This window comes from Chelmon rostratus, chromosome 19 (genome assembly GCF_017976325.1).
Source record: "Chelmon rostratus isolate fCheRos1 chromosome 19, fCheRos1.pri, whole genome shotgun sequence".
In the NCBI taxonomy this organism is placed as follows: Eukaryota; Metazoa; Chordata; class Actinopteri; order Chaetodontiformes; family Chaetodontidae; genus Chelmon; species Chelmon rostratus.
The window spans coordinates 11,565,956-11,589,927 of record NC_055676.1 but is presented as its reverse complement, the minus strand read 5'-3'; the positions used below and the strand labels follow the sequence as shown (position 1 = coordinate 11,589,927).

At 40.2% G+C, this 23,972-nt stretch overlaps 2 protein-coding genes across 5 annotated transcripts; both read left to right on the top strand.

The window, feature by feature from the left end:
- Positions 1-1,357: 1,357 nt before the first annotated feature.
- ccdc80l2 (coiled-coil domain containing 80 like 2) lies at positions 1,358-7,828 on the top strand. Of its 2 annotated transcripts, XM_041960476.1 has the most exons (13): positions 1,358-1,490; positions 1,594-1,996; positions 2,080-2,168; positions 2,316-2,489; positions 2,635-2,786; positions 3,150-3,473; positions 3,662-3,902; positions 4,111-4,267; positions 5,133-5,269; positions 5,598-5,749; positions 6,577-6,680; positions 6,761-6,841; positions 7,063-7,828. In XM_041960476.1, the coding sequence occupies exons 2-13, from the start codon at positions 1,714-1,716 to the stop codon at positions 7,395-7,397; spliced, it is 2,229 nt and encodes a 742-aa protein (XP_041816410.1). In that variant the 5' UTR covers positions 1,358-1,490; positions 1,594-1,713; the 3' UTR covers positions 7,398-7,828. The 2 variants fall into 2 exon arrangements, with proteins under 2 accessions (XP_041816410.1, XP_041816411.1); XM_041960477.1 differs by having other exon boundaries at positions 1,378-1,996.
- Positions 7,829-10,216: 2,388 nt separating this feature from the next.
- On the top strand, positions 10,217-23,732 carry fybb (FYN binding protein b). 3 transcript variants are annotated; one of them, XM_041960673.1, is made up of 19 exons: positions 10,217-10,429; positions 13,781-14,786; positions 16,993-17,119; positions 17,229-17,311; positions 17,701-17,723; positions 17,938-17,990; positions 18,812-18,938; positions 19,520-19,679; positions 19,932-20,052; positions 20,391-20,410; positions 20,537-20,609; positions 20,791-20,877; positions 21,379-21,419; positions 22,036-22,117; positions 22,297-22,396; positions 22,649-22,811; positions 22,934-22,967; positions 23,096-23,127; positions 23,233-23,732. In XM_041960673.1, exons 1-19 carry the CDS (start codon positions 10,427-10,429, stop codon positions 23,253-23,255), a joined length of 2,358 nt encoding a protein of 785 aa, XP_041816607.1. In that variant the 5' UTR covers positions 10,217-10,426; the 3' UTR covers positions 23,256-23,732. The 3 variants fall into 3 exon arrangements, 2 of the variants coding, with proteins under 2 accessions (XP_041816607.1, XP_041816608.1); XM_041960674.1 differs by lacking the exon at positions 20,791-20,877; XR_006007824.1 differs by lacking the exons at positions 22,297-22,396; positions 22,649-22,811; positions 22,934-22,967; positions 23,096-23,127; positions 23,233-23,732 and having other exon boundaries at positions 20,791-20,894; positions 22,036-22,115.
- The last annotated feature ends 240 nt before the right edge of the window (positions 23,733-23,972 follow it).

Here is a 23,972-nt window from a genome sequence, read left to right as displayed (position 1 = left end):
ATGAATTTTATGAGAAGTCAGTTGATAATCTGACTCTAATGAATGCTGCTGGCAACTTTAGATGTTTTTGGTTTGCTTCGTGTTAGGGTGCTCTTGAGATGCTTCTATTCTTCTATTGGTTACAGAATTAATTCGAGGAATTTAAAATGCAATGTAAATATGGAACATTATTCATGTATGTTTACTTCTGTGCCACTTGATTAACAGTTGTTTGCCTTGCAGGCCTAGAAAGCACCACATTTTGGACATCCAAGTGTTTGAGATTACTAACAAGCATCTTGGCTGGAATTAATTATTTTGTCTGTCAAATTTATGGTTACATATGGCCAGTTTTGTGGTGCCTCGTGGTTTTATGGCAATAACAGCTGTTTAAAGGGACAATTGGTTTAATGTGGTTCAGATTTTAGTCAGTGCAGGAGGTAGTAGGAGTGATGAACACCTCAACCTTGGCAGAAGGTCTTCAGGGTTTCACACCAGTTCAAAGTTTCACGACTTTGAAATGTGTGAACTTTCCTAACCTGCAGCGTCTGTCAGGCTGTCTGCGTTATTTATGGTTGCTGCCATTTCCCTTCATTTAAAAGCCTTAACTCCTGTTGAGCAAATGGCTTTGAGCTGAACTGCTCTACTCCTAAACTCCCACTTTTACTCCCTTATTCTGTCAACACCCAATGTTTTTAACCGCTTTGCTTAGTTGTTTTCCCCTTCATGTGTGAGGTAGCCTGCAACAGTTTGTGATTAACATCACTCAAGTTGGAGTCACTCATGTTACAACTGTCAAATACAATCAAACCTGGTATAATAATGCAAATTATTTGATGTTGTACTAATCCTCGCAAGGATATTTCTTCTTCACTTGCCCTTTACTAGAGGCAGGTATCACAACAGTAACCCTGATGAGGGTAGAGATTTAGTCTGTTCATCAAAGACAAAGTAGGTCAAACTGTTCTACTAATGTTATGTAATGTAACAATGAGTGTATTTTTGCATGTGTGTGTGAATGCACACAGCTGGGTTCACTGGCATCCATGTGCGTGTCTGTATGTGAGCTTGTGCTGTTTATATGTGAGCGATTGTTTTTCTATTGGTAGAGCACACCAGAGCAGTCAGCTGTGAGACAAAGCAGCAGCACAAGCACACACACAGTGAATGTGTGTGTGAGAGAGAGAGACAGACAGAGAGAGACAGACAGGGAGAAACAAAGAGATTTTTCAGCGATAAAATGCTTTGAAGTCACAGAAAATTCCAGGAGTTTCCTGTTAACAAGCCTGGGGTATAATGTGAACCAGGAGTGTGTGTGTGTGTGAGTGTGTGTGTGCGCACACACAAGGAGAAGAACTCTCTCCAGTCAGTCTGCTGTGCTGGTGAGAGGGGTTAACATCACTGCAGTTAGTTGTCCTTTTACCTTTGAGATTCATGGCAGATTTAGTCCACCTGTTTTCAGGGATACACAACACTTCTACCTTTAAAGAGGTTTTCAACATGGATTCAAAGTATGGAGACATCTCAGCTGGGAGTTTTCTGACTGACGATCGAGATCTTTTTAACTCTTAAATCACTTTTAAACTGCTGGCGGTTCCATCTTGTCTGTTTCAGATGCAACGCTGCTGCCGGAGAGTGGTGAACACAGTGCTACAAAGATCCAGGGGAGGATTTGTGAGCTGCTAGCCAGTTCCAGCTAATCAACAACCCAACCCCTCAGCCGTGTCAGTGAGGATGTTTCATTTCTGTAACTCACGCTGGCCTCTGCTGTTGTTTGCTGCCCTGTGGAGCCTCAGCTACCCGAGTTTGCTCACAGCCTGGCCGGGCATCAGTCGCAGCAAGCCCAAGGATCATCTGGACCCTAATGTCAGGGACTGGGGGGACTACTCAGACCTGCCTCCAGGAGTCGAGCAGGGGTTGGGGTTGGACAAAGACGGGGAACATGGAGACAACAGGGGAGCTGGAGAGTCATTATCAAGCCTGGCCCCAGAGATGGATTTCCTGGCTGACTTTGCAGGCAAGGCGAATGAAGTGATCAGCTGATCTGCTATTTGTCTGTCTACCTCCTGACAGTGCCCACACGACCCTTCTTCCTTCCAGGTAAAAAGCGTCTGTGGGTGATAACAGCCCCATCATACAGTGACAACTACCTTCGTATGATGGAGAAACAGCTGGAAGACATGGAGCAGGTACTCTATATACACCATATTGATTCAGAAGCAGATTTCTTGGTCATATTTGTTTATCAATTTGAGAAAATATCAGGAATTTCCCTTCTATCCCTCCTGTTACTCTTTTTTTGTCTTTTTTCTCGCGTTTCTCTGTCTCTCTCTCAGAAAGGGCTGAACTGCCGTCTAGCAGAAAGAGACACATTTATCATCACCATCATCCAGAACGCTATGATGGAAGGTCGAATCCAGAAAACAACTTTCCAAGGAGAGGCCACAGTAGAGAACCTGGACCCTGACACAGTTACCAAACTGCTGCACTACCTCGAGCTCACTGACCAGGTAGCCATGTTTATCTCTCGACAAGATACAAACAAGTTACCGAACATTTGGATTATTTCTTTCAATTTAGAAATTCCAACAATTGTCTGTTTCTCCTCTGTGGGCACCTTGACTTGTAGTTTTTATACCACACCAACTGTTTCAGGAGCAAGGGTTCACCATGCTGGTTCTGAAGAAGAACCTTCTGGTCAGTGAGCGCTTCCCTTATCCGGTCCGGGTGGAGGCAATTTTTGAGCTCATTGATCAATTCCCCATGAGGAAGCTGGAAAAGATGACCAGAAAAGGATCCAAGTTGAGGTTCCATTATGTCCCTGTGTTGTTCACTTTACTAATAGAAAACTGAGGCAGGATTTCACAAGTTCGTTCAGCCCACTTTCAATTTAAATGGTGTTTTTGTTGCAGGAAGAACAACCAAATTTTCAAAGAATATAAAAAAAGTGAGCAAAACTGTGCTAAACTATAAACATTTACCTGATTGTTATGCGTGGCTATGGGTGTACTATTGGGTGTGATACGGTGTAAAATTACATGTCAAGTCACGTGGGGCTTCACAATCAGAGCAAAAGACACCCCTTGATTTGGAAAACTTGTGTTGTATGGGTCCTATGTTATAAAGCACAGGCTCAAACCAAACTTGCTCCTTCATGTCTTTTTATTCAGGTGTAAAACCACTAAAAAGAAGGTTGTGGTGACAAGGAAAAAGATGAAGAAGAAGATGGTGCTAAGTCCTCAGAGGCGAGGGAACGTGACATCTGTCATGGCATTACAAAGAAAAAATCCCCTGCACAAAAAAGCAGCCCTGAAGAGCAAGATCCAGGATATACTGAGTGGACGGTCGAGGTTTGTTATTCGTAAGGTGCCTGCAGTGGGGTCCACTAGGGGAAAGGACTCGAGCGGTGGTGGTCGGGCCTCTTCTGACAGACAGGAAAAAGTGCACAGTCCTCCACTTGTGTCGAAGAGCAGTGACGACATGAAGAAAAACAGGTGCAGTCCTCATATGTTTTGTCAGTTTTTGTCAGTCAAATGAGAGTGTGGATGTCTGATTTTACTCAAACCCATCTTAGGTTTTGTGTTCCCATCTGGTGCGTCATGCCTCCTCATCCCCTTACACAGATGTATTTTTTTAGTGCTGGATGAACATCAAAGTGTTTTTTTTTTCTGTTCTACCGCAGGCCTGAGTCCACTGTTGAAGAGGGAAAGAAAAGACATGGGGGGAAAAACAGTGAAGATCAAAAAGCGGAGAATGTAAAGGAGGATATACAGGAAAAACAGAGCTCTAAGAAAAAGGGCAAAGGGAAGAAAGGGAAGAAAGGGAAAGGCAGAGGGAAAAAATCCAACAAAGAGGCCAGTGAGAAGGATAAAACAGCTCTGAAGGAGTTTTTGGACAGTTTGAGGGGAACGAGAAGGTTAATGGTGAGAACTTTCTCTTTTCTTTTGCCTGCATTATCCCTAATCCTGATGTACAGTATGTAATATATTACAACATGTCATACATCCACATTATACTAAATGCATGCAAAACACTGGACTTTTGACACAAATCTGCTCCTGATCTGCTACCTTCCCATCATTGACCTGGAGCGATGCATCTGCTTGTGTGTGTGTGTTGTCCTGGTACCAGCTGATGTCAACACCCAGCAGAGATGCAACACTGTACATCCAGCAAAAAGAGGAGAACGAGAAGCAACACTGTGACCTCGCTATCAGGAAGATCACAGTGGCGACCATTGTGGGTGAAGGTGGCGACGCCACGCTGACGCTGCAGCACCACCAGCTTGGTAGGGAGTGTTTGTACGTTCCTGTGTGTGTGTGTGTGTGTGTGATGTATGTTTGAATATTTGCATCTGAAACATTTGGTTAGGTTCTCTCCAGGGGTGATCCAACTAAAATATTGTGCAGATATTATCTTTCTTTTACTACTGTTGGAATAATTTAAACCAAAAAGAGGAACACATTGTATTTTTTACTAAAGCATGACCAAAGGCAAACATAGTGCTTCCATAGTTACAGCAGTGGAGGTTTAATGCATTGTGAAGTGCAACAGTCTGTAACTGTTTTAAAAAGGATCATGCTGGTGTTTTTCATGCTTTATCCTCTTTACTTATTCTTTAAAAGGTCTGCTGCAAACTGCTCTGTGATTGTGTTGCCAACATTTGTTATTGTGCTGTGTTGAGTTTATACGCTGTGGGTACCTCTGACTTCCAAGACTTGAGAGGCAGCGGCTGAACAGCAGCTGTTTTAATGAAAAACAAGACTGAGTCTAAAGCCATGCTAGAGGCTCTATGAGGTTGTCCTTTGGCACTACAACCACAGTGGTGCTTGAACTAAATGGCACCACATCTTAGTTTAGCGTGTCAGCATGTTAACATTTGCTAATTAGCGGTAAACAGGGACTACAGCTATGGCTGATGGGAATGTCAGGTCGTTAACCAAAGTATTGGAAATCCAACATAAAATTATTGCAATAAATACTGTTCTTGAATGTTCAAACTTTGTGCAGAAGTCATTCAACTTTCTGCTAATTTTGCAGTTGTTGTGGTTGTTCTAGGTTACACTACAAGGTGTGGCCGTTATTTTGTCTGACCCATTGACGTCTATTCACACACATTCATTCATATATGTTGTATGGTGTGTGTGTTTCAGAGTCGGAGCGTCCACTCAGCGGCCAATCAGAACATTTCTCAGATGGAGGCCTGATCTCTCTGTTGAGAGCAGAGCTCGGCCTGTCGTCATCAGACCTCTTTTCCATGACTGTCTCAGACTACGACATGAAGCCCAATGTAAGAAAGCCTTCTCTGCACTTGTTCTTGTCCTTTTATTTGAATCTGATAAGCGCTAATAAATGTATATAAATATATATTAGTTATAAATATAAACTATATAAACTAAATAATTGATAAACATGTCTTTTATTCCAGCTGTCTAATAGATGTGCTTTTACAATGTTCCTTTCTTGTTGTTGTCAAACACTCTGTCAGAAACAGTTGCTGATGTAGGCTTGCAAAGACCACTGAAATGTAATCATTAAATAACAGGAACAGAAATAAACTTGACTAGGCTTGTTTCTCTGTTTTTTTCTTGCCTAATTAGCTTTTATCTTTCCCCCAGAGAGTCTTTGAGGCTCCTCCATCAAGTCCTGCTCTGTTCGAGTACATTGACAACTTTCCCTCAAGGCGCTCAGAAAAAGAAAAGGAGAGGAAGAGTCCTCCTGCTTGCTCCAAAGGAACGCAACAGCCTGGAGCAGAGAATTCACTGCTCAGGTAGAGGACTGTGATTTAGTGCTCATTACTACCAAATACTATATGGAGACTCTTCAGAAATCATATAACAGATTTTTCTCTCTTTAATATGCCCCGATGTTATTATTTTCCAAAATTGAATTCCACGTGTCCTCATTATTTGTGGACTATTGATTAGACCTTTTTTGCCCTCCAAAGCCAAAACTAAAACTACATATTTAGTTAAGACTGACTTGTTGACCTTTATTTTGCAATATAACATTTTTTTCATGCCATAGGATAATTCAAGAATGTGACGTTACATCAAAACACAGCTAAAAAACAAACCAGACGGTCAACTACTAAAGCCAGTCCTGTTTAAGATAGCTAAAGCTAGCTTTGATTAAGCTGGCCTAACTGGTGTATATATATATATATATATATATATATATATATATATATATATATATATATATATATATATATATATATATATATATATATATATATATATATATATATATATCAATCTCTCTGAACATCTTGGTAATTTAGATTGATATCCCAAATAAGTAAAGCAGAAGTTGAATAGCTAAACTAATCTGACTAAAAAGTTAAAAATATTTCATCCTACCCACTTATCCAGTTAGCTTAAACCTTATTCTCTCAACTTCAGCTTTCCTGGAGTTAATGTTCTCTGTCTTTGTATTGGCTAATAGTAGTCATAGTAATAATAATAGTAAGATACGTTTAGCTTTTACTTGTTTATAGATATTACTACACAAAAAGTGTCACATCATGTCTGAATAAAAGCCATGACCTTCACCGACTCAAGCCACAAACACATCACCCTCTTTCTCACTGTCAAGGTTCATGTCTAAGAGAAGACTGCTCCTCATCTCTGCTCCCTCTGAGGACGAGTACTCCTTCCAACAGCAGCTCTCTGCACTCAATGGACAGGGGTGTCACCTGGGTCAGTAACATACCACACTTACATCTACAGCTATTTGTCACTTGCATTTACCCAATTAGCATGTTTGGATGCCTCCTCAGGTATTCGCCACTTTGCCATGTTGAAGCTGACTGGAGTTGGAGACAAAGCGTCAGGAACTGTTGAGCTTTTTCCCCTAAATGGTGAGTCCCAGTCATGAGGGGCAGTCCAGGTGCATGAGACAGTGATGGAAACTTTATTGCCATTGTTGTGCACATCGTAACTATACTACTACATAACATAAATACATAGAGATATGTCCATCTTTTGAAAAATCTAAGGTTGAACTAGTCTATTTTAATCACTTTTTACTGTGTTTTGCAAAGTGCACTACATAGTTTTCCTGCTGTTGTTCTTCTTCCAGGTCGTAGTCAGAGTGAAGTAGAGCTGTTATCCCGTGACACGGTCAACAACCTGAGAGAGCAGCTAAAGATCAGTAAGGACTATTTCAGCATGCTGGTTGTGGGGAAAGACGGTGATGTGAAGGCGTGGTTCCCATCACCCATGTGGTCCCTGGAAAACATCTACGACCTGGTGGACTCCATGGAGCTCCGCCTCCAGGAGGAGAAGCTGCAGAAGAGACTGGGCATCCACTGCCCTGAGGACAGAGGGAAAGGAGGCAGCGAGGGGGGGCATTATGGCGGTTATGATGAAGATGGGACTGAGGAGACGTACTTGTACCACCGGTCAGAGAAATGATGAGAAAGAAGGAGGAAGAAGCTGCGGATTACAAACTAATAAAGACAGAGGAGGAGGACACAGGATTCAATTTATGCATAGATGGTGATGATGCGCAATGATAAGTTGAATATTTTATGTTTGCAAGTAATAAATATGAAAAGTAGAGCAGAAAATATCGGAATGTTTCATTCAAGAACATTTAATGGAAGCATATGTTCACCTGTCCACTGATTTGTTTTTTTAATTTTGTTTTTCCAGATAAGTTGGTGCTCCGTTATTATTTGTTGATTACAGCATCGTTGTAACAGGAACAAAGTCCATCCATCCACTTCTATCCTCTTTTTCAAACACAGTCAGAGTATACAAATGGAAAGTTCCTCTGTTGAAATGTTGTGACGCAGAAATTGAAAGTGTATTCAAAGGAAACAAATGTTCTTTTCTTCAACAATGAGCTAAACATCTGTTTTTTAAAGAGCTGCAGTCTTCAGACACCTCAGGGTCAGTAAAACAAAGAGTTATTGATGGTCGACTCACTACATGCCTCAGGACATTCTTTTATAAGAGTTCTTTAAAAAACATATAATTTAACTCATCTGCAAAGGCTCCAAATGGTTGAAAAAAAAGCCCCATACCATCTGCGTACCCAAAAACTGTACCAGATCTTCTGCAGTCACTTTAGTTTCACTGCCCAACCAGGAAAGGTTTGGTTTTAAAGCAATGCTTTAGTACAACATCAAGATGAGAAGATATGCAGACTCAGTTCAGGGGAAATGCATCTGTGTGAAAAAAAACAACCACACATACGCATAAAAGTGGTTGTTAGTTTCTGCATGTAGAGCAGCATCTTAAAGTAAGAAAGAGGGAAAGAGAAAATCTACATTTTTTCTTTTTGTAATTACAGGAAAATATGGAATCTGTTTGTCCAAGGCATTGACCTGTACAACAAATTTTGCAAAGTAATAATTATGAAAAATTATTATCTGGCAGCTCCCCCAGATAACTGTAATAATGTTGTGTGGAGGAAGGTAAGCAAAAGCATAACTTGGAGTAAATGTTTACAGCAGAGAGTGCAAGAACTGATGCTAAGAAGGAACAGGGAATGTGTGAACATGAAATAAGAGAGAGTAAAAGGCTTCAAATACAGGAGAAAGAGACAATAATAGATGTCTTCACAATAACGCATGCATGTATGCATGAATTCTACTGCAGGCTTGGCTACTGACATTCAAACAGCTTCGTGGAGAGTGACGAAGTGAGAAGTGGAGACATGAGTGAGACTGGATAAGAAGAATTGAGGGGTTGGAGTGAACACCTCTTTGTGTCAAATTTGCATGCTGGTGTGATGTACCTCCCACAGTCCAACTAAATGGCAGCCGGGCAGATTAGAGACTTCAGACTGTGTCACGTCATGGCCCCGGTGAGTACTCTCCACCCAGTGCATTCTGGGAGAGTCTGCACGCTACAACCTGCTGTGGGCCACAGTCGGTTTATGTGGCTGGCAGCTGCTCAGCTCTCTTTAGGTCCACTGAGGTTGAGATAGTTTCACAGAAAGCATCTGTCAACAACTGCCCTACTGTTGTCTGTTTTTTCTCTTCATTCACAGGCATCAAAGCAGTCTGATGCTGATGTATTTTTGTATTGATCGTTGCCACCTGATTTCCTCTTGCCCATCCTTGTACCAAATATGCAATTTAAAATCCCAAAATATAGAAACATTTTCCTTGATAGGAAAGAAAGTTTTATTGAGTTGCAGCATATGTCGTCATTTGTCGTGAGTTAATGGTGCCTGCTCACAGTGTGAAGAACCGACAGCACTTCAGCCCTTCGTGTTTCTTTTGCTCAATACCGCTCAACGTGAGGGAGTCAGATGAAGTTTCAGATGTGCTACGTGCAAACAATGCAGGCATGAGCATAGCCCTACTAGTTACTGCTGTGTACTGCCGGAGCCAACCAACACTGAAATCTATCTTCCTCTACGTCATTAAACTTGGATTTGTACCCACCATAGCTCATTCCTAGCTTGTTTCCTTGCTAGCAACCATGACTGAAGATAGCTGAAGGTAGCCAACAGAACGTAAAACTTTTAAAAGCAGACTTTAAGACTTTTTAAGGAGCTGCGAACCCTGAGACTGAGCGCCAGATTCATAGCTGGCCCCCAAAGGATGAATGAATCTCAACAACTATTGGATTGACTATTGGATGGATTGCAAAGAAATTCAACCCAGACATGCACATGCTGGTCAGGAAGAATCCTAATGACTTTGGCGATTCCAATGACTCTTCAACAAGTGCCATCATCATCAGTTTTAATTTGTCAAATACTTTCATTTATGACCACCATCACTTTACAAAGCTTTCCCATCAGCTGCAGTTGTACATAGGGCAGAGTGCTAATTAGGAAATGTTAGAAAGCTAACACTCTAAACTAAGATGGTGAACATGGTGAACTTTTTACATGCTAAACATGAGCATGCTAGCACTCTCACTGTGAACATATTGCCATGCCTGCGTTAGCATTTAGCTCAAACCACTGCCGTGCAAAGGTACAGCCTGACAGAGCCGCCAGTTCTGTCACATTCGTGTTTGCCATAATCGCTTAATCATATTTACAGTGTTTAATGTGGTTGCTAAGGAACAATTCTCGCCGTGGTTTGTCTGTCGATCTGAAGTGAGTGAGCATCAGTTGTTACGCACGGAGCGGGAACTGCACGGAGTTTGCCAGGGATAGGCAAATGCATGAGATGAAAACTCACAGATAACAGAAAGCTGTGGGACTCACACAGAACACATACTACTAAGAGAGGAAGTTGTCAAGCAGCCTGCTTATGTCACTGACAGAACTGGAGTATACATCCCCCTCTCTCGCTTACAAACACACAGACTCACACACTCAATGCTTTGTCACGCTGTTTGTTATTTGCAACCCCTTGTCACCTTTCTCTCTTCGACAGAAACTCACACAGATACGCAGAACAAACACACTCTCCACCACTTTTTACACCAGCCATTTGGACATAGCAGAGACGCCGGGGAGCGTCGTCCTCAATATGGTGAGTACAACTTAACAGCCAGCTAAAACTATGTGAAAATCAGTCTCTAGATATTCAGTCATTCATTCCTGCACACATGAATTTGACAGTACCATTTGTTTGAGCAAGTTGCTGCATGTGTGATAAGAGTGAAAAGGCTGTTAAATTTGTACCCTTGCATTCAACAGAACATTAGCGACTTGTGGGCTGGCTTTTAGTCACCAAGGTTTACCATACTGCTTAAAAGCCATGACATTGTTTTCATCTAATGTTTGATAGTCAAGGCGTTTCTTCACATATATTGTATGAAAACAGGAAAAGTCACCTTCTTTCTGGTTTTGTGATTGAGCAAGACAACTGATCTCTACTTTTCATCACACTGGAAACTGAAATCATGGTTCCTCTTTGCTCTGACCAGAAGACGCCTCTCAGTCACTTCAGAGCAGGTCATTGCACTTGAAATGTACTTGTACTGAATAACTGCAAACACATCAGCATTAAAAGCGAAACAAGCTCAACATCTCAGGGGCTGACAGTGTGCTGTGGTTTGCGCTTTTACCAATAAAGTTTCACATGATAAAACTGACCCTGCACTAAAACACTGGTTTGTATGCATGTAAACCCTTCTAAACCTATACTGTACTTACACAGAATGTACAGTCAGTTGCCAGGTTGTTGGGTGCACCCAGTTAAAACCGATGTAGTCTAACACAACAGCCCTGCGAGAAATCCTACGTTTATGAAGGTTATAATGGTGGAGTTTTGAAGTGTTGATTATACTTATGACTGTATTTTATGGTACTGTTGAGTTGTTTCGCGTTATTCTGACAGGTGTTTCCAAAAAAACATTTAGAGAAGCAGTAATTGCAGCTGCCGGGACAGAACATATTGGGTAATTTTTAGTTTGCTGTGGTTGAGAAACAGAAGCGTGATGAGGGAACTTTCCGCAGTTTCTTGACCACTGATTTCATATTCAGCAACATGTCAGGCTCCTTGTTAACACACTTCGTTGTGCCACAACTGCAAAATGTTACTGGCACCATTAAAGCGATACGCCGTCCAATCTCACTCAGTCTCAATACTGTGGTACAATCTACTGTTTAGAACAAATACTCATTAATGGCGAGGAGTCAGCGAAATAAGTAACATGATTCTATGAGTCACCCTGCGGGACAGTGAAAGAAAATACAGCTAAAATCAAAACAGAATGGGAGAATGATGTTGGTGTTGAAATTGAAAATGAGGAGCGGGATGATATGTGGCTCAACTTGTCTGGTTGTTTTACCACTCATAGCGCAAAGGAACTACAGTTTAAGATAAATCATGGACTACAATTTAACCAATGAGACACAATAAAAATTAACACAGATCTATGAAGATCTGTTCTATGGACTGTGTATATATTCACAAATCCTGGAAAGATTCAAGAAATCAGTGTCATCCAGAAATGCATTCAGCAGTGGTCTTTGCTCTTCTTTCAATGAAGAAATACTCAAGTTCTGATAGAACTGATGCTATAGCAGCATCTACACAAAACCTGTTTAGGAGGTGGCATTGTTGTTTTCAAAGTAATAGTCTCACTATCATCACATCTAAACAAGCCTGCCCTAGCTGCCAGTAGTTCCTCATTGGACGCTGTCTGGTCCAAACAAGGTTCGGCCATAAGTGCAGAACTTCAAGCCTGGCGAGAGGGATTCTCGTGTCACGAGATTTTGCGTAATGTTGCAAGTCTAGAGGCCTTGCAAAGAAAATCTTTTAAAAAAAACAAATTCGGAACCTCAGTTCTCTTAAATTGGCTGTCACCTGCTGAACGAAGTGAGCAGCTGTGGCTTGTACAATATTAAGTGAATGCATGACGGTTACAATGGATTCAAATGGTGATAATCAGAACTTCTAAAACCGACATTATCCACCTCTCCACTATCCATTCATTTGCCCAGTATGCTATAATATATTTTGCTAAACTATGGCAAAAATAAATAACTTCTGGGTTACATCAATGCCCATACAAAGCTCAGACACTGGTTTAACGTGCCACTTCACTTCATACACTTTGTCCTTTCCGTTGTACAGCTTTCCCTCACTTTTACTGCTCTGCTGTTATGTGTCCTCGTGCTCTTATCTCCACTTCCTGGTATGGCGTCTCTGACTCCAGTCAAACCAGCCTTATTAAAATAGGTGTGGCTGCTACTTGGTCAGCCCATTGTAACACTCTCCTGCTGTGTAGTACTGGATCAGACTTGCTGTTTTGGGCATATTTGGGACGTAACTTGTAGCTAGTGGTGTAACTCTCCCAATATTGGGCCATTTAGCACACCTCTCGGTGCTCAAACTTTTAGATGCCAGATGTTTACATAGCCCATCTATTCATTTTATAGACAAAGCAACTCTACAGACTTTTTCTATAGATTCTATAGACTTCTTTTCAGTGTAATGCACTGCAGTACACTATATACGATTTTGTTGCCAAGGTTCACCCTCAAAACAGGAAGTTATAAATATCCATTGCCCTCTTCTTAAACAACAATCACTTGAGAAAAAGCACTGTTTGTTTACTGACACTGGAGAATGTGCACAAGGTATATAATCAACCAGTTTGTCTACAACAAAGATAAACAAGAAAGTCAATACAAACTGTGGTCTGAAAGGTGATCAAGCTCTTTATGTTAGTTGATTGCACAGTAGTAAATGCTTTCACTCCTGAGTTTATCTGTTTTATGATACTGTATAATTATTAGAATTTGCTTTATGGGGTCTTAACTTTTATTGTTCCAAATATCACATTCACTTTTCATTACACGAATATTCCCCGAATAATTTCAAATGTTTCGATATCATAGAGGAGAGCTAGTTCGATAAATGACCAGACTCTGAAGAGGAATTTTTGCTCCTTATGGTGCTTTGAATGATTTAATTCCAGGTAATTAAGTAATGAAACATAATAAATTCTGTCATTTGTTAGCATTATGGGAAGCTCCTATTTTATACAGTCATGTAAGTGGTGAGAATATTACTTTGCTGCTAAAACCAAAGAGAATGTAATTAAAATTGATAAATGACCATATTTTTCTGATAGAGGCTAATGTGGCAAAAACACCAGCCCAAACATTTTTCCATTATTACCAGAGTGACACACACATACAATTTACAACTTTCCGTTCCTGTGTGAAATTTGAAGTCAGTCTAACGAAGTGTGTACTCTCTTATTCCTCTTTTGCTTTTGTCCAGCAATTTCTATTTCTGTTGTTTGGGTTTTGTTTGCTGACGTCCTTTTATATTCTAGCACGCACAGCACATCGTATCTTTATTTTAGATTTTGGTTTTGTATCCTGGTTATTAACAATCTCTCTCGGCCTCTTCCATTCTTTTCAGCAAAACAAAGCTGATGTAAAGGCCATCATGGCTCGCTTCCAAGCAAGTGGGGCAAGCACTGACGAGACCTCTTCCACACCTGCTGGACGTACCAAACAGCCCCTGCACTCCACCCTCTCCTCCGGCCCAACCATACCGACAAAGAAACCTGTATTGGAGAGCCTCTCAGGCAGTGCTATAAATGTTCCTCCTAAAGCTAATTTTCTGAAAAATACAGTATCAACTAAAAGTGACACAGACGCCCATGAACCAAACAAAACTAAAGCCCTGGCTAACAGGTTTGCAAACAACCAGGATGACATCACCAACAGCAAACCCTTCATTGCTAATAAACAGCACATAGCCTTGAAACCACCTCTTTCACCAGCTCCTGAAGATAAAGGCCCTGGACAAAAACCCCCTCTAAACAAGCCCTCCCTCAGCTCTACCCTGTCTGACTCCAAACCTGCTTTCCCTAAACCCTCTCCAGCAGCCATCTCCAAACCCAGCTGGGTGAAAGAAGACAGTAGTGAGGGTGGAGCCAGCTCCATACCACCCAAAATACCTCCTTTACAGCAAAAACCGAGCAGCAGCATTTCGAAATTGCGTCAGCAAAATGAAGAGCTGGCAGGAGCTAACACGGACAGCACAAGCAAACCTTCACTTCCAGCAAACTCCACCTTTAAGCCCCCCTCCAACTTCAGGACTGCTCAGAATATGTTCAAGGAGAAGGACAAGACTGAGCAGTCAGATAGTGGCATGAAAGCCGATGGAGCCACCAAACCGGCCCTCACTGCTACTAGCTCCATCCCTCCACCCAAACCTCCAGCCAGTAAAAAACCTAGCTTGAAGAAGCCAGCAAAGCCATCTCTTCAGACCATCAGCGTAAACGGTGATGTCACTTCAGGCCCCAAGCGCAACCCCCTGCCCAACAGCTTAGCTTTGGGCCCTGCTCCTGCCAAACCCAACCGACCCCCAAAAGTCAACCTGGAGAACTTTAAAAGAGGTGCTGAGGCCTCTGATGAGGGTAAGTTGGACTTGTATTAACAGCTTTGTTTGTATAATAGTGACACCACATGCTTATGACCAAAAACTGAAACTGATTAAAGGAAGGTGAAACCACAACCAATCCAGTGAGTGAAAATATATCAGTATTTACACAAATTAAATCAATCATCAGTGTGATGCAATGCAATGCGAGTGTCAATCAGGCACAATCAAAATAATAACGGCTAGCCATTTGTTTATTTATCTGCCTAATTTCACTGAGTCTTTTTGGGTATTACTGGATTCTAAACAGGCACAATGGTATAAAGTTCAGGCCTTGAAATTTAACAGATTTGGATAAAAAAAAAATGATTTCTTAACTGCAGAGACACGTTGCAACAGGAACAAACTGCAACACACTAGAAGTTTGTGACACTAAATCCTCTTGAAGTGATGGTGTCTATATGTAATTTGTGATGACTATGTGCCATTGAGGACACTGAAGACAAGTCCTCTGTTTTGTTTCAGGGAATTTAGGGTTTTCATTAACCTCAAAAGACTGATTTTTATTCTTCTGATCTCAATGGCAAATTTATATCATATTATATTGTGAGTTTAAATAAAATAAGTATAATATTTATACGTATAAGTATATTTTATGGGTTTTTCAGTAGGAAATGTGTTGAACAAATGACTTAAGTTGCTGGGAACAGCTGAAAGATGGAGGGTGAGACAGAGAAAGTGGGTTTTAGGAGAGGAATTCTGGCAGCCAGACGGGACACACATGTGGCCCCACAGGCAGGAATACTTCAACCTAATCTGGCTGCATTTACATCATTTGTTTTCCATTTAGCATGAGATGTCATTGATCCCCAGCTTCCAATAAGGATGCCGAAAACACAGTAAATCACACACTGCAAAACACGATGGCGTGATTTCTTTTCAAATAAACAAGCATCAACATTTTAGATAATCAACACACTCTCTAAGTTACGCCAGGGCCTTGTTGTCAAGAGGATTCAATGACAGAGGGCGACAAGCAGGTCTTGTTACAGTCTGAAAAAGAAGGGGTTTCTCTTTTTTGTTGTCTCAAGTCCATTTCCTCTCTATCACGAGCAGCACAACTTTGTACAGACTGTGAAAGCTTGTCAGAAGTGTGAAAAACACTGTGAAGCCAATGTGGTTAAGTGACATTGGCAATGTGTGGCCAGCAGTTTACTTTGGGTTATCTAGCCAACGCAAACAACTTCTGTTCTTGCATGATAGCACTAAAAGTGCATTCATTCCAACCATTTTAAGATATATATGCATGCAGCATTGGAATTTGTATCTCTTACATTCTGTGCAAAACTAGTGTGAGTTGAGGAAAAGCTGGTGTACGGTTGTTTGGAGCTTCAGATAAGAGACCAAAGTCGCACAAACACACTTAGTTCCTCTATTTCCCCCAGCCAAGTTCCCTGTCCAGTTTCTCCTTTCTCCTCCCCCCTCGCTTTCTGCACTGACAGCTGAGTTTGCCTCATGACACGGGGAAGTAAGTCTAAGCAAACAAGGATAGTCTTGAGTGAGAGGCTCTATTTTTAATCATATACCTGATCTGAATTGTTGAACTGATTTCTAGACACAGGTAAGGATGACTGTTGGCTGACATGCATCATAAGTGTTGCACTTTGTCTCCAATTTTTGTCTCCAATTTTTTTTTCTCTGGACCCATACTGTTAAAAACACCTGTTTGGATCATTCCACAGGTAAACAGGTTGATTGGTAACAGGTGATAGTATCATGATTGGGTATCCTGGAAAGGCTCAGTCGTTCACAAGTAAGGATGGAGCAAGGTTCACTTTGTGAACACGATTGTATAAAGGATGTTACTACATGGACTCAGGAACACTTCGTAACACCATTGTACGTAAACACACAGTTCGTTTGCACATTGCATTCGTTTTATTTTTCTTCCCGTGTTAGACAGCATCCCAACTTTTTATGAAGCCGGGTTGTATTTTCTTCTTTATTGGGTTTTTGTTTTGGGCGCATGACTTGTGACTTGGCATTTTACTGGTGGGAAAATTGTTATGGCTGCTAATGTAGAATGTAATAAAGTAAATTTACAAAAAAAAAAAGTACATTTTGTACATTTTTGAAGTACTTGAAGAGTCTGAAAAAAAACAAAATGTGGAAAACTTGAAAGGGTCTGAAAACCTTCCGGATGCACTGTAAATCTATTTTAATGCAAAGCGTCTTTGTTACAGGTCCTGGCGCCTTCAAGAAACCCATCATCCCAACTCCTCTGGCCCTTCACCCCAGTAACCACGTGGCCCCAACTCCACCCCCTCAGACTGCAGTTCCTAGTCTGCCCCCACGACACCCTGGAACCATGCAAGTCACACATTCACGCACACACAAACACATTTACAAATGATATATTCTGTATGTTTCCTGGATAAAGCTACTCCAGTTAACAGCAGAAAAATCCTGTGCTTCTCAGGATTCAGCAAGATGACTTCTATGATGACGTGGATGAATTCAGCAGAATTCCGCATTCTCCTCCACCTCTACCACCATCCACAGGTTCAGTAACGTCACTATTTGATAAAATAGGTTGTGTGTTGTCTACTGCGTTGCAAGCCGTTAAAGTTTTTAGCATCACAGGAAGACAGAAGAAGACTGTGTGGTGCTGAACCTTGTACCATATTTACAAATTGGTTGGTTATGGTTATTTTGGTTTGTTACTTATTATTTTTCAATAGTTGTCTAGACAGCCTAGTTTATTTCTCCCTGTATGCAATTTATCACATAAATGTTACTTTACATAACTCAGAAAAATGAAGAGATAAAATGTTTGAGCAACTAAAATACTAAAAATAGTCTGATCTGAAGCATGAGTCAGATCATGATGGCTGTAGCTATTCCAAAAGGATGACATTCTCTTGTAACATTGATTCATTGTTTGTCTTTAGGTCACCCGAGTCAGAGGGCCAAGGTGAGACATGCTGAATTATTTTCACTTACATAATAACAAGCACTCAGACAAGAGCAAGCATGTATAAAGACAGATGTTCAGTACATGTACGAACAAATCTCTGTCGACGGTTTTTCAAAGTGAACCGTTACTACTGAATCACCGTTGACTCACTGACCAAATCCATAACTAACTAACTTTATTGCTGCTTTCCCTCATGTCTTCTCTGGCCCAGGAGGAAAGTGATGATGATGACGGAGAGACGTATGAAGATCTTGATGAACGATGGTGAGACAGTCTTCCTCATTAAACATTGACATGTTCATCCCACACCTCACTGACTCTGCCACTGACACTTCTTAGATTCAAACTTATTTCTGCATGTATAGACTAGCGGAGTGCTTACTCCATATTTATGCATATCTATGTCCAAAGCTGAAAATAACTACACTTTCAATGTACTCTTCACTGATTTTAATACTGTAGGCATGTTAGCAGTCCATGTCTGCACTGAGCTCCTTCACTTAAATAATGGTTTTAATCCCAAATCAGATGTATTTGTGTAAACCTTTACTAACACTCCCCTCCAGTGGTTGTTTTGTGACACTGCAACAAGTCATTCATTCTGATTGGGGGTACTTTCAATAGCTGACTATAGCGAAGCAGAAAAACTCTTTCAAATGGCTTTGTCTGTTCAGGGAGTCATTTAGGGATCCTCACTGGGATATATCCTAGTTGAAACAGCTTTTTAGTGATGATCAGGCATGTAATTGTAATTTTTTTTTTTTTTTTTTTTTTTTAGAAAAGCCTGTGTTGTGATGTGCTGCAGAATAGCTTTGGCTAACATACTATGATATTTGCCATTTTTAAAAATCAATACAAATAAATGAATAAACTGGCCATTTTTAAGAGAGTGTAGTTTGTATTTTGTCAGTCTTTCAGCCCATTTGTCAAATCATAAAAATGAGTTTTGTAGGAGTGTCTGATTTCTGCAACAGAGGAAGCTGCATCTTGCAAATGCATTTGATTATCTATCAGTCTCTCATTACTTACAATTTACTGTCTATTTCCAACTGTCTGGTGCTGTCTTTCGCTCTCTCTCTCAAAAGGGACGCAGCAGAACAAAAACAAGAAAAGATGAAAGATGAGAAGGAGGAGAAAAAACGACTGGAGGCTGAGAAGAAGGAGCAGAAGGAGCGTGAGAAGAAGGAACAAGATGCCAGAAAGAAATTCAAAGTAAGTAAACAAGACTGGAACTATCAGTGAAACCTGCTACCACACCTTGAAGGAATAGTTTGACATTTGGGAAATATTTTGGGCTCTTTTTTTGCCAAGTGTAAGGTGAGCACAGCAAGGTGACTAGCATAGCTTAGCAAGCAGGGGGAAACTGCTAGCCTGGCTCAGTCTAAAGAGTGAAAAAATCCAACTAACAACACTTGTAAAGCTCATTAATAATTTGTTATACCTTATTTTGTTTAAGCTGTATACAAACAGAAATGTGAAAATAACATGTTTTTTTTAAAAAGGAGTTTGTGCTTCCAGCGTTCATGCTAAGCTAAGCTAAGTGAAGCTTCATATTTAACAGACTGGTATTGCTCTTCTCACCTATTTTGCAGAGTATCAAACAAACTTTCCTATTGTCAGAGGTCTGTTGTAGTATCCATTAGTTATATCCATTTTGTACAGTAGTTGTGCACAAATGAATCCACTTTGTCTGCTCTGGTTTTTATTTACCTCCATATCAAAAAGTAACACATTTCTTTTATCTATGTCTGTGTGTGTTTGCGTGTGTGTTTGTGCATGGCTGTGTGTGTTAGTTGGTTGGCCCCCTGGAGGCCGTCCACCAAGGGAAGGCTTGTGTGGATTGCCGGGGCGGTAAGACTGACCTTGCTCTGAAGCAGGGAGACTGCCTGGACATCATCCGTGTCCAAGGCAACCCAGAGGGAAAATGGCTGGGACGAACGCAGGATGGATCCAGTAAATTCACATTTTTATCCCTCTTTGGTCTCACTTATTTTGGCCTTTGCTTCCCATCATTCACATGTCTTGTTGTTGTTTGCCATGACATCCTTGCAGTCCCATCTGTAAATGTATGACAAGACAATGAGTTAACCTTGTTTTTGGTGTATTCCCATTTTTCATTTATTGGATGCAATAAATTCTACCAAGAGTCCTCATCAGGGACAATGAATCCAGACAATATTTCACTTTGCTCTTTGTTTCTAACAGTTGGTTATGTGAAGACCACTTCAGTGGAAATTGACTTTAACAGTCTGAAGAATCGTAAAACTCAGCAGGCGTACGACCCTGAGGTATACGATGACATCGATGTGGCCTCTCCTCACAGCAGGTAACAAAATTAGATGTAGTAACCAAACAAAGAGTAACTGACTAAAACTGCTGAATTAATCCAACATGTTCAATTTACCCACACCAGCAGGATGAAAAACATTTTTGTACGACACCACTTTTACGATCAGTTGGCTGCTTTTGAAAATTTGTGATATGATTCAGTCTCATGTCCCACCAAGAGGAAATACTAAATGGGTGTTCATGTGACATTATTAGTGGAATAAATGAATAGGTTTACTTTTGGAGCCAGTTTAACTCATGTTACAGTTCTCCAATGTAGTGAGAAGTGAAAGGTTACTAAATTCTTAAATTTTTATGTTAAATTCTCCTCTACAGTGTGATCAAAGGACCAGGAGGTATGCTTAAAATCTTACATCATAGAATTGATTCAATTATATTCATTGCATTCAATCAATACCAAGGTTTTTTTACTGAGATAAACATGCCATCAATTACGTAATGTATTTGCTTTTGTCCTGCAGTTGTCCTACCGCCGCTGCCAGGAGAGGGAGGAGAAATATATGATGATGTTGTTGATCCAAACCTGGAAGTCAGGTAGGAACTGATTTACATATTTACAAGAGATGGATAAATGGAGAATGAGTTTTTCAGTACAATATGCTACTCCAACAAACAACAAACTTTGAATACCAAATTTAAATGGATACAAGGGAAAGATTAAAAAATTAAACAGAAAAAGCAATGCGGGTCTTTTCATCCTTGATTGGCTCTTCAGTCCCACGGACGCCAGGTCTTCTCCTACGAAGCCTCGTGGCTTCCTGCGGATGTTTGACCGGAACAGACGTCCTGCCAGCACTAAAGTGTAAAATACACTCATTAGTAAGACTGATCACAGATCTACTGTCCACTGTTTTTAATTCCCAATCTTTCAGCTGTCACTCCCTTTCACTGCCTCTTTCACAGTTCCTCTCAGATGAAGCTGACCCCCCCCCCCCCCCCCCCCCCCCCCCCCGCCGATCAGATTAACCACTTTACCTCTTACTGAATAACACTGAGGGATGCTAATTTGAAATCTTGGTGCTGTTTCTGTGATTACAATCAGCTGATTATCTGTGATGTTACTAATCTTCTCGAGTCATTTGCATGCCTGTAACTCATGTGTGACTGTTGACTCAATCAGAAAATCAAGGCATCATCTGCTAACACCATCAAAGCATGTTTTAACGAATATACTAATTAAGATATTGTGTTGCAATTCATGAATATGATTATTAATTTGGGCTGCTTTGAATCATATTATGCTAATTTTAATTGATGATATAAATTATATAACATTTTAGTATTTTTTCTTCTGTTGTGCCAGAGTGCCTCCACCCAGCCAGTTTACTGCAGAGGGGAATTCAGGTATCACTCACTGTGGGAATGTTTTGAATGGATATTTATTGAAAAAATAGACACTTTTTTCTCAGTATTTCTGAGTCCTTCTTTGGGTTTTCTTTTGGCTTCTCTGTCAAAAACAAAGTAGACATGTGCTGGTTTGAATCTCCACGCTGACTATAAGAAAACATACTCATAACCTATGTGGTCGTGCCCTTTAAGAGGGCATTTAGTCACTTAAAGTACTTGGTCGGCATTATTAATTGTTATAATTGAAAGAAGATAAAACACATTCTTCCTCTTAGAAATAAATGTGTAAGAAATGAAACACAATCTTGTACTTGGTCTCGTATGACCAGTAGCTCACAGTGGCTAATGTTAGCTACTAAAGTTGGTTTTCCCAAGTCATTTTACTGACTTTACTCTTCTACTTGTGCCTCAGTTATGCCACATTTGAGCTTTCACCATTATTCTGTCACTGTAACTTGTAGCCACAGCAAATGTTACATATCCTCACTTTAAATAACATTCCCTCAACACTGCGTTTTCTCTCTAACAGCAAATGTTTGTTTCTAAATTCATTTATGACTTCCATTTATGTTAAGTTTCACTAGCCATTGACTTCCTCCATGTGTTATTACAGATCAGCTGGGAGCAGCAATTGATGAAGAGATATACGATGATGTCGAGTCTCAGAATGTGCCTCCCCTTCCTCCCCTCAGCAGGTACAATCAATCAATCAATCAATCAATCAATCTCAAAACTAGAAAAAAAATCCCATCTATCTAGATTCATGATTTCCATTTTATTTATTAAAATACTAAGCAACAAAAGAACCATTACTATACTTTTGTATTGTTTTAGTTTGTTGGTTATGTTTTTGCTTGTTTTTTTTACTCTCCAGCCTTCCAACCTTGAGAGGCAAAAGCAAGGCAGAAGAGATGGACCCAAAGAAGCAGAAGAAGTTTGAGAAAGAGGAGAAGGAATTCAGGAAAAAGTTTAAAGTTTGTCTCTTCATTTTGTCTTTAAGCATCTTTGTCAATCAATTCCTTTTACTGTTACCAGGATCACACCTGCAGAAAAACTTGAAACAGCTCTATAGTGCTCTCTAATTTGAATATATGAATACATAAGAATCATTTTCAACATAACGTTAAACTCTTTTTAACGACTTTTGTGTGCAATCAAGGATGTAAAATGTATGTATTCCTGTTGACAAACTCGAGATTGACAATGTAATTTTCAATCTCTTTCAGTATGAAGGCGAGATACAGGTGCTGTACCAGGTGACCATTGTACCGACACTTACTAATAAGAAGTGGATTGGGAAAGAGCTATCAATCAAGGCAGGAGAAAAACTTGATGTCATTGTTAAAGCCGTGGATAACAAACTGATCTGTCGGAACGAGGAGGGCAAATGTGAGTATCTGCTGCTTGATATTGAGGAAATGAATACATTCAAGACTCAGACAATGCTGCTTTCTCATTCACTGATCCACACAATTGGACCAATTGGACTCACATTTTTCTGTATTTTACAGTGGGTTATGTTTCGACCAGCCACATTGTTATGGAGTAAGTACCAAAAGCATTCACACACACACAGAGAGAGACACAGACAGACACACACACACACACACACAGACTAAGAAAGAGACTTAACAATCTACTGTCCGTACTAATTATTTGGTTCCTGATTACAGCGATGGTGATATCTACGATGATATTGGAGATGGTATGTATCCCAGTTAATCTTTCATAATTTCATTAAAATATTGTCAGAGTAAACCTAAATCACTATCAAATAATATTTCTAATTAATGTTAAAATGTCCTTTCAGACTGCATCTACGACAACGACTGAGAAACATCCTCCACTGTGTTTATGGGTTTACACTGATATTATTCATGTTATTTATTTTGTTTAATGATGACGATGCACTGGGAGCTGCTTATGGTTACCCTGATAATCAGACTGAAATGTCATGTTCACTTCATTATTTATTAATCAAAATTGAAATTGAGGAATAAATTGGACATGTGGGCAATTATTTGGAGATCTGGAATCAGGCTGCCTTTAATTCCTCTAAACAATGTCATCCTTTTAAATGTTGATTCTTCAAAAAACAGACAAAACTAGTGTGGTTACGTTACTTGCAACATCTCAGAAAATATTTGTAAGAACAGCAGTATTTGCATATTTCTGTTTCAAGTTTTTTTTTCTCTTTTGTACTGCCTTTGGAAAATCCACAGCGCTTTATTTACATTTGCGCTTCCACTGTGTTTTGCAATTTTCTAAGAATAGCTACATGTTTACAGTAAATTAAAGTTGTGTATGCTACTTGCTGTATTGTTTTAATTAATGCCCATGATGTGATACTGTGTGTATATTCCATTGCTATCCATCTATCTATATGTTATCAGCTCCTTAGCTAACTCTAGTGTCTTTGTGTCAAGTTTCAACATGTTGGCTAAACAACTGTTTTAGTGCCAAAGTGCCTCTAAAATACTGTACATACAATTATGTTATACATACATATATAAAAGGATAAAGGGTGTGTTTAATTTTTCTCCACACATC

Coding starts and splice junctions, on each gene's coding strand:
- ccdc80l2 (XM_041960476.1), top strand. CDS start 1,714: ATGTTTCATTTCTGTAACTCACGCTGGCCTCTGCTGTTGTTTGCTGCC. Junction 2,169..2,315: donor AGCTGGAAGACATGGAGCAG/GTACTCTATATA, acceptor TCTCTCTCTCAG/AAAGGGCTGAACTGCCGTCT. Junction 5,750..6,576: donor GCAGAGAATTCACTGCTCAG/GTAGAGGACTGT, acceptor CTCACTGTCAAG/GTTCATGTCTAAGAGAAGAC.
- fybb (XM_041960673.1), top strand. Junction 17,312..17,700: donor ACCTCTACCACCATCCACAG/GTTCAGTAACGT, acceptor GTTTGTCTTTAG/GTCACCCGAGTCAGAGGGCC. Junction 22,968..23,095: donor ACCAGCCACATTGTTATGGA/GTAAGTACCAAA, acceptor TCCTGATTACAG/CGATGGTGATATCTACGATG.